This window comes from Anolis carolinensis, chromosome 3 (assembly GCF_035594765.1).
Source record: "Anolis carolinensis isolate JA03-04 chromosome 3, rAnoCar3.1.pri, whole genome shotgun sequence".
Taxonomy (NCBI): Eukaryota; Metazoa; Chordata; class Lepidosauria; order Squamata; family Dactyloidae; genus Anolis; species Anolis carolinensis.
Window position 1 is genome coordinate 204,462,872 of NC_085843.1, and position 17,160 is coordinate 204,480,031.

Consider the following 17,160-nt stretch of genomic DNA (forward strand, 5'->3'; position numbering starts at 1 on the left):
TCTACTGTAGGCAGCTGTGGCTGAGAAACAGTTATTAAAGAGCTGTACGTCAATCAGACATCCTGTCAGAGCAGAATGTCATTTTTTCATATGTTTATTTGTGGATATTCCAATAAAAACAGATAACACGATGTAACACAATTTTTGTTCCTGGGTTATAAATGTCATTTCCGAATCGAGTCTATAATAAAAACATGGAAAACTTGATTAAACTGAAATAACTTTATGTTTGCAGGACACCCTGCACCACATTTTGCTATAGTTTTTCAATGTATATCTCATAGACTCTCAACCAATTCAACATAGTTTGCGGTACCCACAAAAATGAAGTTTCTGGAATATAATGATGACTTTCAAAGTAAGTACTGCACAATTAAACAGGAAATAACACTTTCAAACCAGGAACACATTTTCTTTCAAATTTTGTTACATAGTGTAATCAATCTGAAAGAAAGTATTCTTTATAAACAAAAGGTATACAGTATAGATACACAGGTTATATTTCTGCAGTGGTGGCGGGACTATTAGCCCCTGTTGATATGATTTAAGTGTTTAATGATAGTAGTAAGGTAACCAGAAATATAGTAAGCTTGCATTTACAAATAGGGGAAAGCTCTTTAAGGACATGTATTGTGACCGCATTAGTGTTAAAACAAAAGTAGAGGATTGGGTAATACAAGGGAAAAGTTGACTTTCTGTAAATGTTGAAACTGCAGAAATGTTATCACAGCAACAATATCAATCCACCTTATTTATTTAAAAAGTTCTCTATACTTCAAGGTACTGCAAACTTGACATGAAAATGGTGCAGCAATATGGCACGCTTTGAAACAGCCCTTTAATCTATCAGACAATTTCATGATTGTCTACATGCTGCAAAAGCCTGTGCTAAAACCAAGTCTAGTATCAAATGCCATGTGCTTCCAGATGTTCCCCTATTGTGTTGCTGATAAACATTTCCGGTATCTTATTTTCAAGAAGTGAAAATCCCAAGTCTGCAGTTTCCTGGATCTGGACATTACTCTTTATCAGTGCTTTATGATAAAGTAGGGCTGTCAGGCCATAAAGAAATTCTTGGTTTTACTCATCCATCTTTTTGACAGAAGACGCTGACGTAGTCACCAAGGCCAAAGCATCTATAATACATGGGAACATTTTGGGGAAATACACTTTGGAAGATTAAACAGTTTGCAACAGTTGCATAAAGAAAATGAACATCTGTTAACCCTCATATTTGCTCATTGAACCCTGATGTTAGGTAAAGACGGATAACCATTTTTAATCTTTTAATCTTTATCGGTGTTGCATTGAATTCTTCTTGAAAAAAGAAGACAAAATTAATAGGTAATCTACAATTCTCTCAGATGATAAATACTTTTTGTAACCTGCTGCTAAAAAGAAAATATGTCATATCCCCTTGCATTGCTTGTTTGGAGCTGTGATGTTGAAATAAATACTGGGTTATTAATTTCTTTGTTTTGAGAGTTGATGGAGCAGATATATGTGTGACTTTCTAGATGAAAGAGAAGAACATGTATCATATTTACTCGAGTCTGATGTGTCATCGAACCTAATGCACACCTCAAAACCCTGAAACTTCAACTTAGCACAGATTTATACTTTTACCTACTTACTTTAGTCCTCTTTGCAGATTCAATAATTTTATTTATTATGTTTAGACTGAATCTAAATGGCTGGCTGCTGCAGCTCTTATTGGGCATTCTGATGCTGAGCACTGCATTCTGGGAAATGTAGTTTAAGGCAGGGCCTTCTGAATCTTCTGCTACAGGGAGCATCACCTTCCCAAACTACATTACCCAGGCCAGTTAGCCGCCCTTCCTTATGGTGACTGGGAAGCAGCCTCCATCTAACAATGGCCACTTTGGCTTTACCAAAGTTGCTTAATGCTTATACTTGTTGCACTAGAGATCTGAAATCTCTTTTTATGACAAACCGCACTCTGTCCAGGTAATCCAGTAAGTAAAAGTTTATTTAAAGAAAAGTATATAAAATAACATATTCACCCCGGTGGCAAAGTGCGTTAAAGCGCTGAGCTGCTGAACTTGCAGACCAAAAGGTCCCGAGTTCAAATCCCAAGAGCGGTTTGAGAGCCCGCTGTTAGCTCCAGCTCCTGCCAACCTAGCAGTTCCAAAACATGCAAATGTGAGTAGATCAATAGGTACCACTCCGGCGGGAAGGTAACGGCGCTCCATGCAGTCATGCCAGCCACATGACCTTGGAGGTGTCTACGGACAACGCCGGCTCTTCAGCTTAGAAATGGAGATGAGCATCATCCCCAGAGTCAGACATGACTGGACTTAACGTCAGGGGAAACCTTTACCTTTACTATATAAAATAAGCAAATGCAAAAAAGAGAATCAAAGTTCAAAAGGTCATTTCTAAGATAGCCGAGAGTCAAAAATCCTTTCAAATATAGTCTCCAGAGTCAATCCACAAAAATATCCAAAAACAAGATAGCATGAATCCAAGACAGGTAACCTATGCCGCACACAAATTAGAAGCAAGAACAAACTTAGGACCTTGAAGACATGAATTCCAAGAACATAGGACCCAAAAACTGAGAACTTTCACCTGAATACAACATTGCTCTCACAAAGGATTGTATCAGCAGGAACCACTTTAAAAGGCTTCAAACCATCCCATAACATCATTTCTCACACACCTGCTTTTCCTCTCCTTATCTCTAATTCTCTGGGAAAAGTGAGTCTATCTTTGTTGCATGCTCTGTCTTCTCAATTCCAGTCGCCTTGACCTAGAGAACCATCAATCTCCCACATTTCTCTCAGCCTGCACTTCTAGCAGGTTCCCATGGGAACCGATATCGCTTTCTCCTGTCTCAAGGGAACTACCACGAGATTGCAAAACAACTCTAAGCTACCTCTATCCTCCTCTGGGCCCTCTGAACTGATCCCACTGAATCGATCTTTTTCTCATCTTCTGAGCACTCAGAATCTGTCCAGACTACAACAGTACTGAAAATTAAACTGTCTTAGGAATTATTCCAAATGTTACAGGATATTCATTAAAATTATTGGTGAGTGTTTCGATTCTTAAAAGAGATTTGTTTGCATGGATCTAACAAATTACTAACAACTTATGGGACTAACAATAATTATGTACAGCCCTAATATATAACAAAAGACTAAGGCTTTAATTAATTAATTAATGTTAATTTACTTTTTGCCAATGTGCTCTGGTCACAGCTATCATTATTACCCAATTACAATGATGCTTTGAATACTGTGATTTTTGTCTTCGCGTGCTATTGTTTTCATTGTTTTTTTAAAAAGTCATTTATTTCATTCAGTTATCTGGTATTTTACCAATAATACTGTAAGATGACTTGATGCTGGAGGAGTTTCACAGGGGTAACACTATGAGTTACTGGACTGGGTGATATGAACCCTAGTGACAAAAGACTAGGAGAAAAAATGTACCTGGCTCAGTATCAAAGGGTTTGAAAAAAGGACCTTCTTTGTCAGAGGTTTTATTTGGTTTAATCCTAATGCTCACATTATACATGGCATTCTGTAGAATCCCATCCTCACCAAAACGCTGTAAGGGAGTCTGAATTCTGAGGCAGAATATTCAGCTTCAGCTTTCCAGATTCATCAACAACGGTATTCATTACATCATGCTGGCTTTGAGCAAAATATTTACAGTTCCTCAGTGTTTCCAAATCAGAGGAAACGGGTTCATCTCCTGAGGTGTTGCAGATGATGGGTGTATGAATGGTTCTGCAAACTGGTAGCCATTGTTAGAACTGTGCTGAAACTAGAATTTATGCAGTGAACATTTAGGGAGGCTACTATAACAAACTATTACTTTTCTCATATTTGCATAACACTCATGGGGGAAAGATGGAAATAGGTTATCTACAGGCTGTAATGGAAGTGAAACAGGAACCTCAACACAACGCTGACATAGAAAGCAAATCACATATGTCTGAAAACATGAAACCCTTCAAAATCATGGTTAAAGATAACTAAATATTTGCATCCTGTCCCTACTTACATTCAAGTTGCTGAGGAGAAAACACATGGTACAGTAGAGTCTCACTTATCCAACACTCGCTTATCCAATGTTCTGGATTATCCAACGCATTTTTGTAGTCAATGTTTTGGTGCTAAATTCGTAAATACAGTAATTACTACATAGCATTACTGTGTATTGAACTACTTTTTCTGCTAAATTTGTTGTATAATATGATGTTTTGGTGCTTAATTTGTAAAATCATAACCTAATTTGATGTTTAATAGGCTTTTCTTTAATCTCTCCTTATTATCCAACATACTCGCTTATCCAACGTTCTGCCGGCCCGTTTATGTTGGATAAGCGAGACTCTACTGTATTACTGAAATTTATAGATACAAACAATCTTGCTAGTAGAAGGATGATTAGCTACAGTTGTCAATGTCTGTTCAATAAGTTTTACTATAAAATTGAAATGAGCACCAGTGCCCAAACTGAACACCAAAGAAAATTACCACGAAGTAGAAAGTGATGCAATTACTATAACTGTCTGGAAAGAAGACAGGTTCCTTTCACACTTCATTTTTACAGCTATCTTGCACCAAACCACTGAACTACTTTCCAAATGTTGTGGAATGTCTTGAAAGTTTGGAGGGGGCAAAGTCTGAATAGGAACCATGGCTTTTGGGAATCATAGTCAGCATTTCCCAGCAATTCCCAAATTAAAAAGACTTCTTCAAAGTTTAAAAAACTTCCCCAAAATTAAACTAACAAAAAAACAAAAACAAAACCCCAATTAACTTGGCTATTTAAAGGGAGAAAAAGATCAAAATCAAATTAAACAAAATGAAAATATCTAAATGAAATGTAAAAAGAGAATCCTTGTGCACTTTCAAACCAAACATGGGGAGATCCGTTGACATGGTTATCCAATAAGCTAGGTTTGTTGCAACCAACAAGGGGAACATTTATTTATAACACTGGATGAACCCTCAGCCCTCAAAATAATGCTACAGCTGTTACGATTTTATAATATTCTGCTACAAATTCTTATGTGTTTATCAGGTTATAATTAACTTTAGCATAGCAGGGGACCCAAGAATAGTATTTTTCAGTGACATATTAATGTCTTTAAAAGGAACACAAACAATTTATCATAGGGAACAGTCCTTTCTGGCTAGCTAAGAAGAAAAACAGGCAAAACCTTTGGGACGATGCAGTGATGATGGGATCTTTTCAGCTGATGTTATTTTTTCCTATTAAACAGTAGGAAATTGAAGATAAAAGAAAATGTAATATCCATAATAGACTATGCTGGCCTGAGCAATCCCAAGTTTTATTTGTTAAGACTAGTCAACAGAAATCCCTGCAAGTAATGCTGTATTACTGCTGCTGGTGGGACAATGACTTTTCTTGATCTAGACACTACAGCCCTATTAGTGCAGCTTTATATTATAACCGGCTAGTGGTTTGAGCATTGGACTATGAATCTGAAGATCACGGCTCAAATCTGTTCCAGCCATGGAGACCCACATGACCTTGGGCAGGTCATATTCTCTCAGCCTGAGAGGATTACAATAGCAAACTGCCTCTGAACAAATATTGCAAAGAACATCCAGTAATTGGTTCAACTCCTGGTCATGGTAATTCAGAAATGATCTCAGGTCACACAGCAATGACAACTATATATACAGTGAATGTTGATCTGTGGAAAAGAGACTCTAACAACAGCATGGAGAAGATACAACATACATTTTTTATTCCCAAAAATATAGGTATACATTTGCAGAGGAAAAATATGTTGCAATGTACTGTTTCAATCTATCTGTTACAACAATTCTATTTGTGCTGCTAAAAATATTACTGTAACATCTACTGCTATACACACACAGGGCAGGCTAAATCTTATTGCTTGTCCCAACTAATGTAGACATATTAAATCAGTGGGAAATTAATAAGTCACCACTTATCTAAGTTTCATTAATTGAATGGATCAGCTTTACTTAGAGGTCTGACAGTTAGATTTAGGCCACCATTTAACTTGTGATGTAACTAAGCGTAAAGAGAACTTAAAGAAAACACTCACAATTCTGCAGTAAAATTAGCACAAGAGAAATATTTAATAACAAACCCTGGATATTTTCTGAACGCCAATTATGAAACGAGAAGCAAACTGAAAACAAAAACCTATTTTAAAAAAGTACTCCAGCAATAATATTCTCACTTCACACTCGATTTCACTCAATTAATTTCCAAGGGACATTTCCTGAATCACATGAATAGCATGTTGGGCAGTCCATATAAAACAGCATTGAGGGCTGATGGATGAATTGCTGATTGGCTTAGCTTGTCAGGACTTTCTCTCTGGTCTTTAGTGCCTTCAGGAGAATCCACATGATATGACTCTGCTAGAAATACAGTTCAGAACCAACAATTAAATCAGGCCGACAGAATATGACATTTTAAAAGATCAGAGGGCAACACCCAACCAAAGGTAAATATTCTTCCATGCATGGTTAATGTTTTTATTGAAATCTATAGCATTTCAAAATGCTATTTTTTGCCCTGGGTTTTAACTTCTTTTTCATTCAGTATCTATCTCTTCAGGCCTCTTCATATGCTCTCATCAGTGGGAACTCTTTCACATAGTATATTACTCTTGAACTCCAGCTCATTAATTTTTGTCATCATGTAATTAACAAACAGGATTGCTTGTCAGTGATTTGAGTATGTAGTGCTTTCATCTCATTGTCTAACTGTAAATCTAAAAGTGATGCCAAATCTGACATTAATGGCAACTATATAGGGTACATTTAAACTAATTTAAATGACTAGTAATTCCCAGATTTTGCTCCTGCTTTTTTTTAAAAAAATTTTTTTAGAGACCTGTATATATTTTAGAATATCTTCAGTCATCTCCTGGTTGGATCAGAGACATTTTATATGAGCTCCCCAAGTCTATTTATTTTAACCCAGCATAAAATCGGAAAGAACATGATAATTCTGGATTTTATCTGATGCACCCTTTCTTTACAGAAAATAAACAGGTAACCTTCTGATACAAGAGATGCCAAAATTAATTTGAGTTATTTTATGATATTTAGATGAACAATTTTCTTAGCTCTGGAGCTATGTACACATGTTTCCGGCATGATCTCTCTCTTACACACACACACATTTTTAAAAACATATGACATCTTTCAGCAAGATCTAGAGGCTATGGTTTCAAGCATATTGTTCTGAAGTATTGTTATGAAAATATCAAGTTTAATCAGATGAAAATGGCAGCATATCTATCCTAAGCAGTTCAGATACCTGCAGCATGAGAAATATATACTAGCAATGTGCCATCCATAAAAAAGGTTCAAAAGTAATTACAAAATTGGGATTCTAGCGCTTTGTTGCTAAAGTGTTTCTAAAGTACAATGTTCCTTTAATTATGGCAGGGGTTATGTTCCAGGACCACGCGCAATAAGTAAAAATCTGCGAAGTAGAGACGCCAGGCTTCTCTATAGGAAGGAAAGAGGGAGGGAGGGAGGGAGGAAGTAAAGGAAGAAGGGAAGAATGAGGCAGGGGAACATGGCGCCGCCTCCTTCTCCTCCCACTGCCATTTGGGTTCCTTCTCCCTCTTTTCATGGCTTCTAATTAATTCCAGGCAGACAGGCAGGCAGGCAGCCTTTGAGTTAATGGCTTTGCTCCCTTGCACTGAAGATGACTTTGGGAGCCTTCCGATATTTACAAAACTAAAATGAAAAAGTATGGGGAAAGTTTTGATTCTAAAATATTTGGTGTGGGCCACACAAATGCTTCGGACATGGCTTCTGACATAAAACGATTTTATTATGATTTCCAACATTTCTGATTTTTTTTGCATATGCCTAATATATACAGTAGAGTCTCACTTATCCAACACTCGCTTATCCAACGTTCTGGATTATCCAACGCATTTTTGTAGTCAATGTTTTCAATATATCGTGATATTTTGGTGCTAAATTCGTAAATACAGTAATTACTACATAGCATTATTGCGTATTGAACTACTTTTTCTGCCAAATTTGTTGTCTAACATGATGTTTTGGTGCTTCATTTGTAAAATCATAACCTAATTTGATGTTTAATAGGCTTTTCCTTGATCCCTCCTTATTATCCAACATATTCGCTTATCCAACATTCTGCCGGCCCGTTTATGTTGGATAAGTGAGACTCTACTGTACACATAAACATATATGTACATATACATATACAGGCATGTCTCAGTTAACAAAGCCTCTGGCAAATACATTCCTTGTCGCAATTTCTTTGTTCTTCTGCTTGCCCAACACACCTTTCTTCTCACTGTTTGTCTCTTTCTCTCTATATGTGTGTGTGTGTGTGCTTCATTGGATCATTTACAAGGAAAAGGCAAGATTAAAATTATGTGCATTTTATTTTTAAAAAATTGAGTAGTTTTACCTTTATCCAGAGTAGTCTTATTCTTCTGAAGGATATGAACAGCCTGTCCAGTTGTTTTGCCTACTTTTATTAAATCTGCAAAGAAATGTAGCAACTCATCAGCTAACTCTCTTGCACACACACATCAACACAGAAACACAGACAACATTATTTTGTTGAGGGTAGTTTTTGTTATCAGATGCGTAAATGTACCAACTTAATCCTTGAATCTAGGAAGTTTGCTGCTTCTAGATACTTTAAATTTCTCAAAAGTAGTGAAACACTGTTTCAATTTCTTAAACAACATATAAAAATTAATTATAATATTCAAGAGCAAATACAAGCTGCTTCAAACTTGCTTTTACATACTTTCACACAAACTGCTCAGATTTGTTGCATTTTCTTCCAGGGTCGTATGCCATTGGTTGCCTATGACGGCATGTACACCAGCTAGGCTTAGAATGATGGCTGTCTCTGTTGGCAACTCCAGAGACTGTCGCAGAGGACTAAGGAAGACAATAAGAAACCTTCAGTATAATAAATGAAAACTGCAAGCAAAAGCATTCCTGAAAGATCTGAATGCAAAGGATAAAACAAATATTTGTCCAGATTTTTTCAGTTATGCCAAAAAAGCGAACCATATTTTTCTTAACTGATTATTATCAGCATGTTAACATTAAATACAGGCCTGCAAACTATGGTGTCACATAAATACATTATGGTTGATAAGTGGCTATCTCTAAGGCTGGATCTACACTGCCCAATATCCCAGGATTTGATCCCAGATTATCTGTTTATCCCAGATTATCTGGTAGTGTAGACTCATATAATCCAATTCAAAGCAGATAATCTGGGACCAGATCCTGGGATATAGGGCAGTGTAGATCTAGCCTGAGAGCCCATTGCTTGCCATATTTAATTGAGAGTAGATGCCATTAAAATCTAAAGGACTTACTTCCCAAAAAGAGCACAAAGGACATAGGTTTATTTTTAACAAACAGCTACCACAATCTAATACCAATCCATTACGTTCATAGATGCAACTGGGTTCTGTATCCAACACTACTGTGCTTTTAAACCATTCAGCTTGCACAGGACAACACTAGCAACTGGTGCCTGCTGCAGCCAATGAGAAAGAGGGCAAGACAACCAGTGTGGAGTATAGCCAGGGAAAGGCAGGTAGAAGAGTGGGCAGACACAAATAGATTCATTCACAGATGCTGTCTTTCCATCATCAATCTCAACATTCTGAAGAACTTGAGAACTTGGGAGTGGGGGACACACAAGGTATTTTCTAACCCTTCCACAGCAGTCAGTAAAGGAGAGGAGAGAGCAGCAAGAGTGATAACAGGTATGAAGAACAAAATATACAAAGTATGTCCAGTTTGATGAAGAGAAGACTGATAGGTGACATGATTCTACTCTTTCAATACCTCAAGGCCTATTGAAGGGAGGAGGGGACAGGTTTATTCTCTGCGGCCACAGAGGATAAGACCAAGCCCAATGGTTATAAGGAGAGTAGATTACGATTAAACATTAGAAGAAGCTTCTTAACAGTAGAAGCAGTTCTGTAATGGATTCAATTGCCCAAAGAAGTGGTCTACTGCTCTGGATTGCACTGCTCCCGGCTGGGGATGCTTTAGGTGTAGATCTTGTGATATTGGACTACTGGATTATGACCTGATAGGATCACAACCTAATGGGGATTATGACCTGTTAGGATCATAACCTATTGGGTAACAGAATTTCAGAGGTGTTCCTTTAATTTATTGGGTAATGGATGATCACTGGGCACATAAATATCTTGTTATTCCACACTCCCAATGGACAAAGATTCAAGTAGACTTCTTTAAAATAACATGTTTGTTTTATTCACCATGTCTCCTTTACCATCAGGTGGGAGAACTCCCCCCCCCCCCCCCCCCAGGTCTAACTGCCATTCTGGACCAGAATGAAGAAAGCAGGGCCAGGAAGACATCTTTCCACCATGTCTCCTGTATAAATTTAATGATATAATAATATATAATAATGTTATACTATACTAATATTATAATATATTGTATATACATGTAATATTAATAATAATATTATGATATAATATAATGTAATAATAATAATTCACTATTATAATTGTATATTTATATTACATGCAATATTACTAATAATATTGCAATATAGTCGTATAATATATTGTATGTATATATACTTGTAAACCGCCCTGAGTCCCCTTCCAGGTGAGAAGGGAGGGATATAAATGTTGCAAACAATAAATAAATAAATAAATAAATAAACTTCATGTATTTAAATATACAGATATATTTCTTGTCAGACTAAACTGTAAAACATTTCAGTTTGTATCTTTAAATTATAATCTTCAATAGTCTCTTTAAATTGCTCTGTACAACTCTCTTTTATAACAGTCTGCTTGCAATGAACTCAAGCCTCAAAAGTGTCTTCTAACTCCTAACACTGGTTTCTGCACTCTAACAGATTCAAACCTCAACGTCTTCTGACTTCTAACACTTTTGGATTCAATGGCCCATGAGACCCCTTCCAACTTTATGTTTCTATGTGCTCAGAAGTCATGCAGTGGAAATGATATTTGGATCAACAGTATTGTGTGCCAAAGACACAGAAGAAGCACATAGGCCTAGCTGGATGGGTAATTGTTCATAGGGATAGAGAAGAAGGAAGTGCAGAATGGGAACAAGGAGATAGTGGGTGCAGTGTCCTTTCTGGTCTAGTGACCGGCTGATTCTTCAATACTAACTCTATCTTTCTCTCTCCATGTATCAATACCATACCACATATCATACAATATTATCAATGTATTGCATTTACCATATGCAAATATGACAAATGTAGAAAATATAAATAAAAGAATGTAAAATGTTAGTTTTAATAAACGGTTGCGATAAAAAACCTCATAAAAGATAAAAAAAGTTCATTTTACCTTCTGCCCTCATCAAGATCTCTCACTCGTACAGCACTTGGCTGCGTATGTGCAAGTTCTAAAAGTACCATCAGCTTACATTCTAAGGAGAAAGTAGAGATCAAATGTCATTTCAGTAGCAATTAGATCTAAGTGAATCCATGCAGCAGCAAAAAAACTTTTCTACTGTTCCAACTATTCCTACCAACACTGTTTCTTGCCTTTTTCACACAAGGCTCCTGTAGTGGAATGGGGGATAAATTGCACTGGCTGTGGTAGAACTTATCTTACTTTTTTTTGGCCACAAAAGCATTATTTATTGGTCAGCTGTTCAGTTTTTTTTCTGGTGTAAAATATTTCTTTTGCAAATATCCCAATGTGGATCCAGGTGGGTTGATTCTGGGTATGTGGTGGCATTACAGTTGGCCCTTTGTATTTGTGGAGGATCGGTTCTGACATTAACATAGATGTATATTTGATGTCAATGGAACTTACACTTTGGTAAATGTTTGGAACTCATAACGTCTAAATCCTACTGAAGGAGAAAGAAGGCAGATTGTGGTTGAGAGAACCTGATTGCATTTTAATTCATTTCTTTGATGGGAGAATGTGACTATGCAATTACAAAAATGTCATAAAAACCTAAGAAATGGGGCAGGGAAGGGAAAGTGACATCAACTTCCAGGGTTACAGTGAAATTTAAATGAACTACAGGAAAATGTGCAGGACAGCTTTTGAGGGAAGTATAAGGTAGGCACCACAAATAGCTCTCAGTACAAGAAAGCTTAAGTACAAATGGTCTATTGCTAGATCATGGGACTAAAGCTGAAGTGCAGAAGGTAACTGTACATTCCTGATGCCACAATGTTAGTACTAACTCTCTTTCTCTATGAGAAATCATGTATATTTTTGGGGAATCTGTGAGAAGGGGCGAGCTCTCGTCTATCAGCCCCAGCTTCCCATGTGGGGACATGAGAGAAGCCTCCCACAGGATGGTAACACATCTGGGCATCCCCTGGACAACATATCTGTAGATGGCCGATTCTCTCACACCTGAAGCAACTTGCTCAGTTTGCTTCTGACATGATTTAAAAAAAATCCCTGGGATAATGAGAACCAACAGTTTCTGATCTATTATTCATGGCTGTTTTGATGGCATTTTGATAGAAAGAAGCACCCCCTTGTGTGTGAGTACACACAAGTCCTAATTTCACCACAATAAAATATGGTTTATTGTGATGTGTGAATGCAACCAGTATGCTCTTTCTCTGTTTACCAACAACTATAAAAGATGTTCTAAGTCCTGTAATAATGCAATCATGAATTTCAAACAAAAATGAATACACTGTTATGATATCCAGGTTTTTCTTTTCTTTTCATTTCATTAAGTCACCTGGGAAGTTCATTGCAGCTAGCTTGTCAAGCAACAAACAGCAGAGGAATCTTTCCATTCCAGAGAAGAAAAAAGCACTGCAGTTACTCAGTAAACGTTCCCACTCTGCTTGACTGAAAAAAAATCAGTTTTAATTTAACAATACATTCCATTATTACATTTAGAATAAAGCACAATGATAGATAATGCAAGACAATGACACTAGAACATGTCATTTCTCTCCCCCCCCCCCCCCCCCCCCGGGCATTCAAGTCCATGCCAGTGCTATTCAAAGATTATGCAAAGTGGGAAAAATGAGAAGAGGACATGCACTAGTGCTGCTCTTTGGACCATTGCCTTCTGCCCTGAAAAGTAAAGCATGTAGTATCTGCACTTTCAAGTGATTCAGAACCTTGGAAAATCAAATCATGGATATGCTTCTCTTCAGAAAGTGACTCTCTGTAATCTAAGCAATGGAAGTACAAGAGAAGGGTCAGGCACACTAGCAAATTCGCTTACTTTGGTATTTATTAAAATTACTTACTTAATTTTAAACATATATTGTGCAGTGCTTTTAACATGAACTAAATACATAAATAAGTCTGAATACAGCTACAATGTGGAATCAAATCAAATTCTATTGCTTGGAAAGTCAGCTGATTTAACCAACAGCCAGAGAACCAAGATATTTCAGTTCTTCAGAATCATATTTTCTTGCAGAAACTGGTTTTACAAACTAGAGATTTTACGACTGCTACGTGAAAATTTGTAAACAGCTGTTCCTGTGTATAGGTTTAGGTTTTTTACAGACAAAAGTGGCTGAGGCAAAAATGGATTTGAAAAACTATTTTTTCCATTAGCTTCTTTTGTCAGTTTAATATACTGGGACAAATAATACCCCATTCTGTTTGGTAGTAAGCTATGATACTTAGAAGAAGTGAAACATTCAGGCTGTCTACAGACAGGCTCTATTTTGAGCAGGAAACTGGAATTTTCAATGGATCCTGAACATATAAGATGTGTACAGTTAACACTAACCATAGTCCTAACCCTATCAATACACTGGAATTTTCATGGTGTCAGAAAATATTCCAAAACTCGTTTGAAAAATAGCCATTATGTGTTTTAATTCTTATAATAACTAATTTCAGCTCTAGAAAGTATTACTTTTGAAGACGTTTTACTAACATTTCAATTTTCATTCTAATAATACTTGTGAATTATATATGGAGAGAAGAAATAACATGCAGTTCTATTTCAATAGATTAATAGAATATTTGTTCATTTGTTTCTTAATTTTTGGAATTACCTGTTCAGCATTTCACCTTAGTTTACTTACATTTAATTATTTTTATTCTGGAAAAAGTTGGATGCATTAAATTCATTTCAGTGGAGAAGTTTGTTACAAGCATTTCCACTGAAATCAGTGGAAACTAAGAATATTGAATTCTGGGAGAACACTGCCTTTTCTTTGACTCTTTATAACAGTTTAAGATAAATAAAGACAGTTGTTTAAATTCTAAAATTTTCTGTGTATAATTCCTGAGAAACAAGTTTATCACATACCTTGGAAAATGTGAGCTACCAATAAAACCATCCCAACGAAGTGTAAAGGGCTCATATTTCTCCAGGAGTGCCTGAAATTGTTCTCCAGGATTTTCGGTTTCTAAATCAAACACATTCATCATTATGAAAAACAAGGTTGCCTATCTGTAGCCATGTTTCTCCTGTTAAAGCAGTACTTTAAAAACATAGACAACTGTCTGTATAATTTTGAACATCTATAGATTTTAAAATGAACATCTACCTTGCTAATAATGTAAATGTTAGTAGCCTGACAACCAAACAGTCAACCAAGGAATGTAGGTTCCTTGGCTTTTGGTTTACATGTTGGCTGGTAGAGAAAAAGCGGAGAAGACTCTCCTTCATCCTTCAGCCTGCTTCCCTGCAACTTTAAGGCAAATAGTTAAAAGCAAACTGTAATACAGTGGTATTTTGACATACATGTTTAATTTGTTCTGTGACCAAGCTCTTAACTCAACAGCTCATATGTCAAAGCAATTTCCCCCACTGAAATGCTACTAATCTGTTCCAGAGCTTGGTCACAGAACAAATTAAATTCATTTGCCAAGTCCTTGCATAGTTCTGGGGCTTCAGCCAGCCCTCCCTTCCTACCTTCCTGAGCGACTACCTCTCGGCCACCCCAATACCTCCTGCCATTCAGAGGGTCTTTCTTGGCCTCTCAGCCACCACTTGTGCCAAGGTCCCTCCCTCGCTCCCTCCCTGCGGGCATGGCCCGTTCCAAATTGTTGGGTGGCTGCCAAGGCCCCCACTCTTTCCTGCGAGCTTGGCCTGCCTCAGTCTCCCAGCGCAGACTCCGCCATTTTAGAAGAGGAAAGGCTCATAACTCTGATCTGGCTTGCATGTCAAATCGAAAAATCGGATGAACGATGGCTCGTCACTCGAAAACCTTGGAACTACATTGAGGTTCTACTGTAAATGATTTTTTTCTTGATATTCTACCAGGGCCGGCCGGAGATAAATGTATATATAAAGCGGGGGGGGGGGGGGGGGGAATTGCGCCCCCCACCGGCGCCGCGGGAGGCATGGCCATGTGCCGTGGGAGGCACATGGCCACGCCTCCCGCGGCGCCGGCAGGCCCCGCCTCCCGCGCAGCTCACCCCAACACCGCCACTCACCCAGCGTGAGAGGCGGGGCCAGGGCGCGCAGGCCGGGAGGCAGGGCTCCGCCCAGACGGGGCCTTGCCTCCCGCCCCGCGCACCCTGGGCTTTTCCAGGCGGGCAGACTGCACCAGAGGTCCCTGCAGGCCGCAATCGTGGCCTGCTGGGACCTCCGGTGCAGTCTGCCCGCCTGGAAAAGGCCAGATGGGCGAGGCTGAGCTGCGTGGGAGGCAGGGCCAACTCTGGCCCCGCCTTCCACGCAGCTCACCCCGACCCCGCCTCTCACGCAACATGAGAGGCGGGGCCAGGGCGCACAGGCCGGGAGGCAGGGCTCCGCCCAGACGGGGCCTTGCCTCTCGCCCCGCGCGCCCTGGGCTTTTCCAGGTGGGCAGACTGCACCGGAGGTCCCTGCAGGCCGCGATCGCAGCCTGCAGGGACCTCCGGTGCAGTCTGCCTGCCTGGAAAAGGCCAGATGGGCGAGGCTGAGCTGCATGGGAGGCAGGGCCAACCCTGGCCCCGCCTTCCACACAGCTCACCCCGACCCCACCTCTCATGCAACGTGAGAGGCGGGGCCAGGGCGCGCAGGCCGGGAGGCAGGGCTCCGCCCAGACGGGGCCTTGCCTCCCGCCCCGCGTGCCCTGGGCTTTTCCAGGCGGGCAGACTGCACCAGAGGTCCCTGCAGGCCGCAATCGCGGCCTGCAGGGACCTCCGGTGCAGTCTGCCCGCCTGGAAAAGGCCAGACGGGCGAGGCTGAGCTGCGTGGGAGGCAGGGCCAACCCTGGCCCCGCCTCCCACGCAGCTCACCCCGACCCCGCCTCTCACGCAACGTGAGAGGCGGGGCCAGGGCGCACAGGCCGGCCATCCAGGGCCATCCCAGCCGGCCATGAGAGCTCGCTCGTTGCCGAACAGGCCTTCCTGTTCGCCGGCGAGCGAGCTCATGGTCCCCGCTGGGGGGGGGGAAGCCTGACGGCGCCCCCCGGGCCCTGCGCCCGAGGCGGCCGCCTCACATGGCCTCCGTGTTGGGCCAGCCCTGTATTCTACCATAATCACTTGTTACTTTACTTGAGAAAAATATATAAAATAAAAAATAGATCATTGTCTTAAGCAGACATTTCCTAACCTACAAATAAGCTGTTTCAATCATTTTGTGAAAGAAAAAGCTGGTCTCCCATGGTCAGCTATTGCAAAGAAAAAATAAGTTATGGGCTTTAGATATTACAGTCAGTACCTTTTCTTCTTGCTTCATTATATGGATCGACAACATCTGAGACATTAGTTAAGAACACAAAATGAGATTTTGAGAGGAATCAGTTTAAATGTTCTGGAGAACCAATTCCACTGCAATATCCATGCTGCCTTCCAGTGGTGGGTGGGCAAAAAGATGAGTCCAAAAATAGCCGTATATTTTAGCTTAAAGGCCTGCATTGTTAGTAACAAAGAGACGATATTTCAAACCTTTAGAATGGAAAAGAAGTCTATACAAAAGTTGTGTAACCATTCCAACAGGGACGGCTAACTTCTAGAAGTCTGGGGAAATCTCCAAGACCTCAGAAAGCCATATATGCCCCAATGCTGTCAGCCCTCAACTATTTAAAAAGAAAGAAGGACTTTCCTTTTTAAAAATAAGTCACATCTAGGTTTGACAAAAAGCAAAAAATATTGTAGAAGCAAGATATATAGATTTTTCCTCTTGTAATATCCACAAAATACAAAGAGATTTTTTGCTTAATAATGGGGACCTTCCATTAAAA

At 39.4% G+C, this 17,160-nt stretch overlaps 1 protein-coding gene across 5 annotated transcripts in view; it reads right to left on the reverse strand.

Annotated features, from left to right (window-relative positions):
- Positions 1-5,730: 5,730 nt before the first annotated feature.
- Positions 5,731-17,160, reverse strand: part of cfap46 (cilia and flagella associated protein 46) — a 131,189-nt gene continuing 119,759 nt past the window's right edge. For 4 of the 5 annotated variants that reach the window (XM_062976115.1, XM_062976114.1, XM_062976111.1 and 1 more), the window contains 7 exons: positions 16,638-16,673; positions 14,295-14,394; positions 12,750-12,862; positions 11,378-11,459; positions 8,794-8,930; positions 8,446-8,520; positions 5,731-6,401 (listed from right to left, as the gene is read on the reverse strand). In XM_062976115.1, the coding sequence (XP_062832185.1) occupies positions 6,265-6,401; positions 8,446-8,520; positions 8,794-8,930; positions 11,378-11,459; positions 12,750-12,862; positions 14,295-14,394; positions 16,638-16,673 (680 nt within the window). In that variant the 3' untranslated portion in view covers positions 5,731-6,264. The remainder of the gene's footprint in view (positions 6,402-8,445; positions 8,521-8,793; positions 8,931-11,377; positions 11,460-12,749; positions 12,863-14,294; positions 14,395-16,637; positions 16,674-17,160) is intronic. The other variant, XM_062976113.1, reaches the window with a different exon arrangement.